This window comes from Callorhinus ursinus, unplaced genomic scaffold (assembly GCF_003265705.2).
Source record: "Callorhinus ursinus isolate GAN/ISIS: 27379988/994484 unplaced genomic scaffold, GSC_fseal_2.0 scaffold36, whole genome shotgun sequence".
Classification (NCBI taxonomy): domain Eukaryota; kingdom Metazoa; phylum Chordata; class Mammalia; order Carnivora; family Otariidae; genus Callorhinus; species Callorhinus ursinus.
In genome coordinates, this window is record NW_027397098.1 from 11,517,123 (window position 1) to 11,530,683 (window position 13,561).

General features: G+C 48.2%; 1 protein-coding gene across 1 annotated transcript; it reads right to left on the minus strand.

Moving 5' to 3' along the window:
* Positions 1-7,193: 7,193 nt before the first annotated feature.
* Positions 7,194-12,774, minus strand: UCN3 (urocortin 3). The gene is made up of 2 exons (XM_025853450.2): positions 12,626-12,774; positions 7,194-7,890 (listed from the first exon to the last, which is right to left on the minus strand). Exon 2 carries the CDS (start codon positions 7,882-7,884, stop codon positions 7,387-7,389), a length of 498 nt encoding a protein of 165 aa, XP_025709235.1. The 5' UTR covers positions 7,885-7,890; positions 12,626-12,774; the 3' UTR covers positions 7,194-7,386.
* Between the last annotated feature and the right edge of the window lie 787 nt (positions 12,775-13,561).

Here is a 13,561-nt window from a genome sequence, read left to right on the forward strand (position 1 = left end):
AGAGCTCCATGCGCATAATGTACCAAGATGCTCTTGGTGCCTTTCTCTGGCTCTCAGTTACCTTGTCCACAACCACGTTCACTCCACGTGAGTGACTGAAGACTTTAAGTTTTCCTTCTCTCTCGAGTTCTAACCAAAACTTCCACCTACCTGCTATCTTCTCAGACATATTGACTGCACTTAAATTTAACTTCTCCCAAGAAAACCTTACCATTTTCCTCAAAAGAAATCTGCTCTCGCCTGAGTGTTCTGTTTTGTCTGTTTATGTTACCTTCCCAGATTCTAAACAACACCATCATTTTTGACTGCCTTCTTGCTTTCTACAGAGCCTGAGTCCTAGCCATTCTACTTCTGTGATGATTCCAGGATCCATTCCCTTCCTTGTCTTCCCATCGAAGCCGTCCCGGCTCAGGCCTCCACACCCTCTCCCTGTAGCTAGAACTCTAGTGCCCGGAGGCTTTTCTGCCTTTCCCTTTGTCTTCCTGATGCATCCGGCACACCTGCGACAACATTCTGAAGCACAGCTTGGATGATTTTGCCCCCTTGCTCAAAGCTTTAGTGATTCCCATCTTCTTAAGTATGGAGTCTAAATCCCTGCTCATGGTGTGCTGAGCCTGTGCCCACTCGTTCCAACTTGAATTTCCCGTGCCATCCTTCACTGTGCTGTCCTGCATTCCATCCCAACCCGAGCGCTCACTACTCCTAGCACCTGTTCCTCTCTCTCCTCTGCCTTTGCTCCTTCTTGCTCCTTTCCTTCTGTGGCCCAGTGATAGAATACTGACTTCAAACCCAGTTCACGTTTCCCTTGAAGCTTCTTGGACATCCATTTACTCTCACCCCAGGGTTAGAGGCAGTTGGGATACACTATGAAATCTCTCACTACAGTGAAAGTATTGTAGTAAATACTCATTAATGAGTTATATATATATATTTTTTCATCTGCATATCCTACATAGAACTTTGAACTAGTATTAGACTTTTACTAGTTTTAAATGCATGTGTTGTTTCTCTCTTCAGACACCAGAGGGCACTAGTGAATGCTTAAATAACCCCTCAGTTCATGTAATTGTTTTGCTATTCTGAAGGACGTTTGTGTGTGCGAGCGTGCATGTGTGTAGGTCTACTCACACACTCAGAAAAGACCATTTAGAGGTTTTCTTTTGTTTTTTAAAAATTAATAATCTGCTAACATTAAGATTAAAAACCTAATTATTTTGGGGTGCCTGGGTGGCTCAGTCAGTTGAGCCTCTGACTCTTGATTTTCGGCTCAGGTCATGATCTCAGGGTCGTGAGATCGAGCCCCACATCGGGCTCTGTGCTGGGCATGGAGTCTGCTTGAGATTCCCTCCCCCTCTCTTAAACACAAAACAAAACCTAATTATTTCTTAAACTTTGAAGGTCAGCCTGAGAATCTGATGATTTCTAAGTTTAACAAATTTAAATAATCACTTTTAAAGCGAATACAGTGACTTTTTCATCTTTGCAGTCTTAGATAATTGCTTTTAAACATTTCAGATTGCATTTATAAATTTAATATATTCTGTTTTCTTTTAAGTACTTTAAGTAATTCTTTTAAAATCTAATAAGTGAAACTATAAACATGCTGATTAAGTATGCTCAAGTGTTCCAAACTGTCTATAAACTAGTAAGATTTTTTTTTTAAGATTTTATTTATTTGTCAGAGAGAGAGAGCGCACAAGCTGGGGGGAGCGGCAGGCAGAGGGAGAAGCAGGCTCCGCACTGAGCAAGGAGCCCGATGCGGGACTTGATCCCAGAACCCTGGGATCATGACCCAAGCTGAAGGCAGACCCTTAAGTAACTGAGCCACCTAGGTGTCCCTAAACTAGTAAGATTTTTATTTAAGATCACAAATGCAAATTATTCACTCAGTTCACATATTTTAAAATTGGAATTGTAAGTCCAAATGTTTCTATTAGGCCACATATTCTCAACTATTACAAAAGCTGTACTTTTAAATGCTAAATAGGCACAGATTCCTTGTTGCAAGAACTTTACTACATTATTGAATTGTCTTATTCACTAGTTATTTGCCCACCACCTATCATGTGCTACTCATTTTTCTGACCACTGGGGATACACTGTTGAACAAAAATAATCCCAGTCCTCATGGGGTTTACATGGTAGTAAAGGGGCGGGTATGAAAGACAATAAACACTGCAATTAAATGATGTTGGGTGTTAGAAGGTGAAGGTGATAGGTGCGATTGGGAAAACTAGACCATGGTAAGGGGGAGAGAGGGATCGCCAGTGAGGAAGAGGTATTTGACTAAGACGTGGAGGAAGTGACACAGGGAGGATGCAGGTTATCTGGAGGAAGAGCAGCCCTGGGAAAAAGACACCAGCAGAGGAGATCTAGAGGAGTGGCCAGTGGGAAAGAAGGGAAACAGTAGGGTGTCCTCAAAGTCAGGTTGGAAAAAGGTGCGTGAAGGAGGAGGTAGGTAGTGGTCCACAGGTCAAGCAGGATGAAGGCTGTCCCTTGACCATTGAATTTAGCAATGTGGAGGTCTTGGCTGACCTTGACGAGCAGTTTCAGTGGAACGGTAGGGATGAAGCCGGAGAAGTGTGGGTTTAACGGGGAATGAGAGACATTCAGTCCCAAGAGAGAAGTGCCCACAGTGGATAGCCATAAGAGGAGCAGAGTGGTGGGCTACGATCTGGAGGAGTGGCAGTCAAGGATTTGGGGGTTTGTTGTTGATACAGGACAAGTAAAGTGGGTTTGTATGCTGATGTGACTGATGCGGCGGGTGGGGTAATGCTGATGACGTGGGAGAAAGGAGGAAAAGTTGTTGGATCAGTGTCTCAAGGCGGCCAAAGGGGATGGGAACTTTGGGCATGACATAGGGTACATGGATGGTGCGTCCAGCTTAGAGAAGAAGGCTGAGTGTGTGGATGGTGACGCCTGGGGTAGGCGAATGTGCCAATGGGGCTTTGTGAAATTTTGCTTCAGAAGCATCCGATTTTCTTAGTGAAGTGAAAAGCAAGGTCACCAGCTAAGATGGGACATGCGGAGGAAATGTGTGAGGTTTGCGGAGAGAAGATGAGTGAACGTCCCGGGTAGTCTGAGTGGGAGTGGAAGGTATGCGATGCCATTGCTGAACTGCACGAAGGGCTTGTCAGGATCATAAAGTGGGATCGGTGATTGCGCCCGTGTGTGCGTGGATGTGTGTGCGTGCATGAGTGTGTGCGCGTGCATGGCGTGCGTGTGTTTTAAGTTGTGTTCGGCGTCAGAGTGCAGGGGCAAGGTGGTAGAGTGAATTCATCAGGGTTTCATCAATAAGGCAAAGCAAAAGCAGAACAAGGGAATTACAGGTGTCTACACGGCTACAGTGATAATGATTGATCACAGCATTTGCACTGGCCAAGAGTGAAGGGCAGTTTTGAGGATCGATGGATTATTGGTCTCAGTGGGGCTAGAAGATGGTTGGGGTTGGCTTCCTGGAAAGAACAAGCTGGGAAGATAGGAGGGGTGGTCGGACAGCTTATGATTTAATGACAAAGTCTGGAGTGTGGCCACACGAGTGAGTTGGAGGGACAGGGTCAGGGAGTAGAAATGAGACCAGGATGTTGGACGGGTCATCCATACGTGTGCTGAAATCGTGAAGGCAGGAATGGTGTCAGAGAGATTGATGAGCTAAGAGCTAAAATGATGGGGAAGCGAGGCGCACTGACCCAGCTGTTGGTGAATGGTAGCGTTTGATGACGTGAGGTTCAGGTAGGGAACAATGGCTTAGGGAGGAAGGGGCAGAATCCTCTCCGGGGGCGAAACATGCTTGTCTTTAAGAAAACACTGTGTCATCCCATAGGTTTGGGGTTTCCTTCCCAAGATAATTTTTTGTGTGTCTTTTGCCTTCTCCGCTTATGGAGGCTTCTTAGTGATATCCACTGGGCGGTGACAGGTTCTAATGGAATGTGCTCAACCCTAGGAATAGTCTATGATGGGAACTTCATTAATGAAAGAACAAGGTGGAATCATTATGTTGTACCCTTGAAACGAATATAAGGATAATTGACATAAGGGCACATATCCATTATACCTCAATACATTTGTTTTTAAAAGAACAAATTGTCCCACAGCCCATGCTTAGATTAACGTGATTCCTTAATTTTCAAGTCAGATTGAAATTCATCTGTAATTCTTACTAAGGTAGCTAGCTAGCTACACCATTTGGCAAGATTTTGTATTTCTTTGGCTCTTAATATATGGCAACTGTCTTTTTCGTTTAATTCTACATTCTTGTGAACTTGTGAATCTCCCAGGTTTTTGGAATTATATAAAATATCTGACTGAATTCTGGGTGTCACTCAGCTTTCCCTGATTATTTGGTTACAGCTCCAAAGTCACACCACTGTCACAAGCAGGCCCCTTTGCTTGTGGTTGGTGTTTTTTTTTCAGATTTCTTCTGAGGTAGGACATTTAGAGGTCACATCATCCATGCTCTGGTCTTGTCTCTTTTGATTAGCTTCACTTGGCTTTTGAGCCTTGTTTTATTTTTAAGAGAGTTTTGATGATTTTTTCAAGGGAGCTCAAATCAACACAAATTATCTGACAGAAATTGTGTTGAGAATTTTCACTGACATGATCTCATTATTATCACCCCAAAAACCACTTCTGAAACTTTCCTGTGAACCTCAAATGCCTTTGTGTTCATCACATTTCTTTTTTTTTTTTTTTTTTTTTTTTTTATCTTTTCCATGGTGTGATTTCCTTTCCTGGCCATGATGAACTGATGCTAGTGTTTTTGTTGGCCCCATGAATCTTACTGATCCTTGATAGGGAAGGATCATGATTCCCTTTGGTATCACTCATCCCATGGTCTCTCCATGGATACAGCCAAAGCATTATTATAATAATTATTATTTTAATTTAAATCCACTTCAGAGGAGGGTCCTCAGGGCTAACATAGCATAGTTCCTTATAAAGGCTAACGATTGTTAGGAATCTACTATTTTTTAATTTTTAAAAATGTGTTTATTACACAATATGTCAACTGAACTCAGTTCTATCAGCCTTTGTCTTTGGGGGTTCCCTCCTAGACTTTCTAGCATGTGGCACACTCAGTTCTAGGGCAGTGGATCTGGGGGGCTCCCTGATATATTCCTAAAACAGAATCAGATAGAGCTTATGCAGTGAGACTTTGCCGAAGACCTTTGAGCATTGCCATGTTCATCAGTAATCTCCTTCACAAAATGCAGTAACACAGACCTGTGAAAACGTAAGCAGCTCTCTTGCAGTCTTTAATGATATGGGGCATCCTTGATAATGAGGAGAGGTCAACGCCATCTGCCCCAGACTCTGCCCCGAGACCGGTCACTCAGTAACTGACTGGGCTCATGGCCATGAAGCAGCCTGTTCGTGCACCTCTGCCCCGCAGTTATCCACAGGTGTATCTCGGGCAGGTGACAGGTATTGTGCATCAAGGACTCACAGAAGCCTCATCACAATGTTAAACCCCCGTGTACCAGGAGACTGCTGTGTCACCCAGGGGTTACCGTGGGCTTGCCATATTCTCCCAGAATACTCTTCAACTCTTGCCAGTGAGGTTGTTCCTTTTCTAGGTACATATTCTTCCCTACTGAGGAGCAGGCAGAGGGGCTGGGGGTTTCCTTCCCTTTAGAACAATTAGGATTGGGGCGTCTGGCTGGCTCAGTCAGTGGAGCATGCGACTCTTGATCTTGAGGTTGTAAATTCGAGCCCCACGTTGGTGGAGAGGTTACTTAAAAATAAAATCTTGGGAAAAAATGAATTTGGAATTTTGATAAGTACTTCCAAATTGTCTCTCTAGAGTTTATATTCCCACCAGCCAGCAATGGAGGAGGGTGGCTATTGACCTTATCCGTGGAGTCGAGGTTAATTGTCATACTTGGGGACTTTTCCAATCTGATAGGTGAGAAATTGTATATGAGTGCGGTTCTCTTGGAATGAAGTTTAGCATTTTCTCATACATAAAGATCATTTGAATGTGTGTGTGTGAGAGAGAGAGAGATCTATTCATGGCCTTGCTTATTTGGGGGGAGGGGTTGTTCTTTTCTTCTCAATTTTTAGCAGCTCTGTCATTTGATCAGTAAGCCCTTGGTCTTTTATATGACCGGCAAGCATTTTTCTCATCTGTCTTGCATCTGTGTTTTGACTTGGCCTCGGGGGGCAGTGGTAGCATGCACTGTGGGTGTGTGTGGATGTCGTTTATTGCAAAGTAATTGGCAACACGCAGAAGTTCCTGTCCTGTTACTTACAACATCTCACCACGCAGGAGGCAGTAGAACCACAATCCCTCTTTGGGAATCTGGCCTTTGGGTTATGCAGCCAGAGACCATCAGAGTTCTTGCCGATGTCCCTTTTTAGTGGACTTTTACTCGTATTAAAACTTCTCATCTCTGAATCCCTCCTATAATTTTTTACGCCGGTTGCTATCACTTGGCAGTTCGTCGCTCATACCGTCCCTGGTGGTATTTGCTACTTTTCAAGTCGGGGTTCCCATCCTTACGTGGCATGCTGACTCGAGAGCAGAGGCCTTGCCTCCCCCGCTAGCCTCTCCCGCCAGGCCTGGCATCGGCTGGGCTGTTACCGCGGGGCCAATAAACGCCTCTCGCCGGCCTAGTGGCCCTGTGCCCAGCCATGGCGGGCGAATAACTGAAAGCCCCCTCCCTACCTAACCCGGTGCCCGTTCTACAGCACACCCTGGGCTGGGCCTCCTGGGCCGGACCAGGCCATGCACATGGCTCTAGCTTGAGCGATGCCTGGTGGAGTCCTACCAGCTTGGCCTTTCCAAGCCTTTCTTTACCCCTGCTAGAACCTCCAAGAACCTTTCCATCCCAGGAGAGATCAGGAACGGACTCCTCCGCTGCCTCTCTCATTCACTTCCCCTTTTCCACGCTCAGAGACGTGAAGGCCAATGGCTGAAGGAAGAGGAACCGAAAGCAGCCCGGGGTTGCGGAAGCCATCGGTTTTAATGGGCGTGAGAGGGGAGGGAAGGGGTCTGAAGTCAGGATGGTGAGGTGCGGATGGGGTGGTGTGTGGGCAGGAAGGAGCGCTGTGCGTCCTGTTCCCAGGCACGGGTCGTGGAGGAAGAGCAGGACGGCGGCGACCTTTGCCTCGTTGCCGGCGAGGAGAGGAGAGGCGGGAGAGACGTCCGACGAGGGAGAGCGGGAACGGCCTCACGTCTGCGCAGGTGGGACAGGCCTGCGCTTGTGTGCATGTGCGCAGAGGAGGGGCTGGGCTGCAGGTGGGAAGGGAGCGGAGGGGCCGAGCGGTGAAGCAGCCTGGAGAACCCGACCCATCCCCCCAGATACAAAGCCGCCGAACCGGCAGCGGCTGGCCCCCCACCCCGGCCTCCGTCCGTGTCCGCCACCCTCCTGCAGGCCTCTGTTTCTACTTCTTACGCCCAATCTGGGCCATCAGGAGCGCGTTGGCAGCTGCCTTGGCCTGCAGGTTCTTGGCCTTGGCGATGTTGAAGAGGATGTTCATGATATTCGTGGGGACGTCGAGGGACAGCGTGAACTTGGTGCGCCGGTCACTCTTGGCCTGGTCCGGGTACAGCCTCCCCTTGGGCTGAGCTGGGGGCAGGAATCTGTACCGGGCGCTTCCTGCGCCACTGCCGCCCCTGGAGCCTGGGAAGGTCCTCTTCTTGTCTTCTTCCGCCTCCTTTTCGTCGTCCTGTCCTGAGGAGGGCTCTTGGCTGGGCAGGTAGGGCAAGCCTCTCGCGCTCAGCGGCGACGCATCCCCCAGCCGGCTCTTCCTGGCCTCCGACAGGGCTGTGTCAATACAGCTGAACAAGGACTTGGCCCCGTAGGACTTCTGGGAGAGGCCTGGCCGGGGGGCCCCCGGCACCAGCAGCAGCAACAGCAGGAGGTGGGCTGGCTTCAGCATCTCTCCCTGTGGGCGAGAACGGGGTGTGAGAAGGGCTCAGCTCTCGGAAGGACATGGGTTAACATTCAGTAGGGCTTTGGTCATATTCTACAACGGTTCTCCAAGGGTGGCCTCGGGACCAGCCGCAGCACCGGGAAGTTTGTCACCAATGCAAAAAGTTCTCAGGTCTTGCCCCCAGAACGACTAGATCAAAAAGTCTGGGGCCAGCGATCTGGGTTTTAATCAAGCCTTCAGGTGATTCTGATGGTCAGTAAAGTTTGAGTGCCATTAATCGGCTGGTATTGATGGTTTCTATTTCATTCAGTTTTGCTGGTCACCCCTGGCCCTGCAAGATGAATGGCAAATATGCAAGGAGAACATTTCATAGCTTACTTGGGTTGATTTTAGTGGCTGAGTGACGTTTAGTTCTCTTATCCTTAGTGCTGCTGACTCAGTGCGTCCCTATTGCTTGAAGACCATGGTGGGTGGTCCAGTCAGTGTGTGTGAGGCAGCTCCTCAAGACCCATCCCCTGCTGGGCTATCAGCATTCCTCAGGAGCAAACACGTTGTGAATTTGGTTGGCTTTACTACAGAATTTATGAAGTGAGAGTCAGTTTGATCTCTGTGTAGAGACATTAAGTATTTCACAAAAACCACCTGTATTCTCTAGTGTTTAAGATTGATGTGACCTCAGTTCTAAAACTATCAGTTGTCTCTATTATATGTATGTTCTTGGTTATCCGTCCGACTGACTGAGAGAGAAATCGTCTGAGAACTAATCCAGGGACACCCATGTTCAAGGACATGCTGTACCAGGAGTGGGTCAGTGCCTTCAAATGCAGGGCAGGTCATGCAATTGTCCAGGGCTAGGAGATGCTCAGAGGCATGAAAAGATTATAGTCTATAGCAACCATTTGAATCTAGTCTTTTATTAAGAAGAAAGAAAGAAAAAAGAAAGAAAGAAAGAAAAAGAAAGAAAGAAAGAGAAAAGAAAGAAAAGAAAAGGAAAAACCCCTAAATTTAGTGTAGGAGCATGTGGCCATGACAACATCCAGCTCAGTGTCCCTCCTGTATGCTGGCCTGTTCGGGTTCGAAGCCGTCATGGTTGTCGGGCCACCGAGCAGGGGAGAGCAGGGGAGAAGGGCTCCAGCTGGATCATTCCCACCTTCTGCCCAGCCTCCTTTGTAGTAACAGCTCACAGCTGTGTCAGAAGACCATCAGAATTTGGGTTGTGTGGTCACTGTACCTTAGAAAAATGGTGAAGTGGGCAGGATTCACCTCCTGGGTCCTAGGACCAAACCCACCCTGCACCCCAGCACCCTTGGTCTGTCCTGTCTGCACTGTCTCCAGCACTGAACTAAGCACATGAGATTCATTGATTTCACTGTCATCCTTCATCAGGTGTGAGAAAAAAATGTGCGGTCCAAGGTGTGGGATTTCATCAAGCCCCCCCCCCAGAGGAAGGACTGTCGGCTGTTGTGCACGCCCTGACATGCTGACCCCCCACCTCCTCCCGTTCTCAGGATGCCTGGTGATCCCAGGAGGCACAAAGAGTGAAGGGCTGCACTTGGGCTGTTTTACCTGAACTTGGAGTTTATTTTCTGCCTGAGACATCCTTGGCTCCCACAAAAGAAAGCAAGAAAAGCGTGGTTAGCTATGGAACTTGGGCGACTGCTTCTATAAGGTAGTTTTTGAGGAAGCAAAACAAATTGGATAAATAAATCAACACGGGGGTCCTTCTGGGCATTAAGACGGCTAGACTAGTGCAGGATCGTTCTGTTTTCTGCGGTGACAGGCAGAGGTGAGGGGGGCTGGCCGTCTGAGGCTGAGGGCGAGCCTCAGCTCTGCAAAGCATTGTCAACATGACCCGGAGCAGATCATTTCCCAGAAACAGAGTGAGAATGAACCCACGCTGCCCTCCCAACTTCTTTAGGCTGTGAATGGACGGGGCTAGACCTGACCCTTAAACACCCGAGCCTCGCTCTCTCTCTAAAGGGGAATCTCGTGAGCCCGCACACACACACACTGACCTGGCAGGTGTTGTGTAGATGCCTAGTGTTTCCCTGGACACTCCTCATTGTGCCTACTGCCTTCCTTTTTCTTTCCCTTAAGAAACCATGCTGATTTGTTTGTTTGTTATTTGTTTTTACATCATAAAAATTTCTGGCTTATTTTATCACGCAGTTATGAAAAAATAGGCAATCCTTCTTTATATGATCCGAATGCATAGCCTTGCTGTGTCTGGGCATGTGGCGTTGTGCAGAGAAGTCAACACAGACTCTGGGGTCACAGAGACCCAGGTTCAAATCCGCCCCATCCTTCTTTGCCTGAGCACTGTGGGCAGATTGCCTGACCTCTGTGCATTTCAATTTCCTCATCCGATAGATGGGGACGGCAGTAACTACCTCATAAAGCTTGCGTGGAAGATGAAATCGAGGTGGAAAACGCTCTTGCTCTAGCCAGATACTTAATAAAGAAGGCTGCTTCCTATCTGTTTCCACATAAATCATTTCCAGGTCCTATTAGGATAAGATTCGGTTCATGCATAACCATTTAGGAAGCGATATCTGCATCTATGTATTTTTATCTATCTCTCTCTACATCTACATCTTAGATGCCAGGTAATTTTGATCCACTCATTTGATCCTGCAGACCGATATCTTTATTGTGTTGTATTTCTGGCTTTTAGTTTTTGACCGTTTACCACTTTCTCCGTCCTCACCCTGGCAGGCTCCTCCTGCCCTGAACTCAGTATCAGTCAGTTGCTGTCAGCTTTTAGAGTAGTGTAGAATCCCATGAGGGGATTGTTCAAACATGGGCTGCAGGGGTGCCATCCTGGGGGGCTTGTGGATCAGTAGGTTTGGGAGGAGGCCCAAGCATCTACGTGTCTAACAGCCCTCTGGAGGATGCTGATGCTGCGGGTCCATGGACCACACCGTGAGAACCACTTCTCTGGGTGTCCCCGTTCTCCCGTGAGCTTAGAATTGCACGCCAGGTTCCTGGAGAACATTTGACAGGGGCGTATCGACTATCTCTGTGGGAAAATGGACTCGGTCTTTTAATATCATGTTCAATAACCAAACATTTGGCTTTATCATTTACTGAGGACCCAGTTGCTTGTTGGTTGTTTTGTGTAAAGAGTACGAATCATGGCTTTAGCTGCCTTACAGCTTGGAGGCATCTTGAAGCTTTGGAGTTTCCAAGGGCTTGTAAGATCAAAAGGAAAGTTAAAGACTCAAAACACCAGTTCACGGAGAAAGGGTTAATGCAGGCAGGGAAGTTGTGGAGAGAGCTCAGTTTAGGGTTTTCGGGGCAGAAGGGAAGAAGCTCTTTGCTCCTCAGTCAAGTCTGATTCCCCTCCTACATTCTTTGGATTCTTTTGCCGTCACCCTAGTGAGCGGACACAAAGGTTTAAGAGGTCCCTGCTACCTGCTGTGAAAATGAGCCCCCCACCCCCCCATCTGGTTAGATGGAAGAGGGGCAAAGCTCTCCATCTGTGCTTTTTGGGTTTGGGTACCTGAAACTCCGCCCTTCTTCTGGGTTCTAGCAAGGGCTTCTCGAGGTGCTTCTCAGAGCTGTCCAGGGTCCCACCCGAGGACGTGAGGCGGCGAGGGACCTGCGCCACCCCACAAGCCAGAGCACCCCCAGGGAGAGGGTGCGCCAAGGGGAAAGGTTCAGGCAGTGAAGCCGGAAGCAAACAGCTTTGCCGCGTTCCGGCCCGTTTTCCTGCAGCGAGGAGGGCAGGGCTAGTTCCCATATTACCCCATTGGTCTGCCAACACCGGCAAGAAGCTGAATTTAAAAACCATTTTATAAAACTGTGGCTGCACAATCTAGGGTACCTTTATGCATTTCAACGGGTGTTAGAGTAAGGAGCTGTTCTCTTACGGTGGACTCCTGGAAGTCCATGTCACACATGTTCCCACAGATGGCTAAGCCGCTTACCCTCCAGGTGAGCTAGGAGGGTCTCTACGTGAAAGGCTCTTCCCCCCGAAGAGGAAGAGGAGAAGCGTTGACATGTTATAGAGAACGTGTCCCCGGCAGTGCTCATAGTCATCTTAGTTAACCCATTCTCAGAAGTGGTGTGTGTGTGTGTGTGTTCACTAGATTGTCACATTTGAGGAGAAAATTGCAAATAGGATTTCTCAGAGAACTTGGACATCAAACAGAGACATCAAAATCCATCTTTATGTTCCCTCCCCTTCACAGCTGGTACCAAGTCATTACAAATGTCTGTCTCCTTCCTCTGGTGTCCCCAGCTTGCCAAGGGAGAAAGGAGGCATAGGACCTGGGTTCGAAACCGCCCTCACCCCCTCACCTGCCCCGGGGTCAATCACTTAGCCTCTCTGCGGCCACAGCCTGAGGAGACATTCCATGCCCCACAGGTGTACAGAGAGGAAGCAATACGTGCAAGCACCCTCCTGTTCCTGGGCAGGAGTGTGGGGAATAACAGCCCGTAGTTTGTAGTTTCTATTCACACCCACCTCCCCATTTCTTTGGAAAAATAACATTTGCAAGACCCCACTCTGCCTCCAATCTATTACCTTTGCAAAGCAAGTCTCTCTGTACCAACAAAGGGAGGGTGGATTATTCCTTACCTAAAATGCAGGCTGCGGTGTTCCGCACTCTGCTCCCTGGGGCTGGTGCCCAGGAGGGCGCTTGCAGCCTTTGTCTCTCACCCCTGTCTGGTCCCCAGCACATCCTGCCTAACCCAGGGCAAATAAAGTCATCCTTCATGGACAAGTCCCCAGCCTAAACCTTACCTGTGAGTGGCCTTCGCTCTGGGGTAGAAATGCTCAGTGAGGCGGGCGGCAGCTTCAGGAGCAGGAGGTCTGCCCCAGAAACATCCCCTTGAACTTCTGTCTCTGCTGGGGTCACGGCTCCTCCTTTTCTTGTATTGTTCCTAAGTGGGCTGTGATATTTCCTCTCTATGGAAACCACTCCACTCCCTCGTGTGTGTCTATATAAAAGTGACAGATTACAGGGTGGATTGTAATCCCAGACGCAGTGTCTACACTGGGATGCGATTCCATTTAAAATACAACCGAACCAGCTGTGTGCGTCACTCCGTGTCCCTGACCCCTCCTACACACCTGCCCACCCGGCCCTCCCTTGCCTCCCACTTCCCCTCCTGCCCTAGCAACTTACTCATTGATAAAAAGAAGAAAATGCGCTGTTAAATTGAGAAGCAGCTCCTTTGAAGGGTTTTATTACTGATCTTAGCTCTTACTGATTTCCGTCTTCCTACGTCCCTGTCACTCGACCCCTCCTTTTGGGAATCTGGACGCAGGATCTGCTTTGAAAGTAGAGAAGGTGACCTGAAGTTCATCTGTTGTCTTTAGTCCTTCTGGGTCCTGATGTGCAGTGTTACCTCTGGTTGCTCACAGAGCTCTGTAAGTTTGTGTTCATCAAAGAGCACACGAGAGGACAGGCATAGTGTACCTAGAGCTTCTGATGGAGAATCATTTGAATTTTACCCTTTTCTTCATCCATTCATCCAATATTTTTTGGAGCCCCTGCTGTGTGCCAGGTGTTGGCAGGGCCCTGAGGAATTCAAAGAAGTTTTTCTTATAGACACCACAGTATAGAAAGATATGTAAAAACAGCCTAATTTCAGCATGGCGAATGCCAGAGTACAGAAGGGAGCATCCCCGTCCTGGAGACTCAAGGTAGGTCATGTGCATCAGGAGAGGAGAGCG

Bases quoted from the DNA above. Each gene is read 5' to 3' on its own strand.
- UCN3 (XM_025853450.2), bottom strand. From the start codon at position 7,884: ATGCTGAAGCCAGCCCACCTCCTGCTGTTGCTGCTGCTGGTGCCGGGG.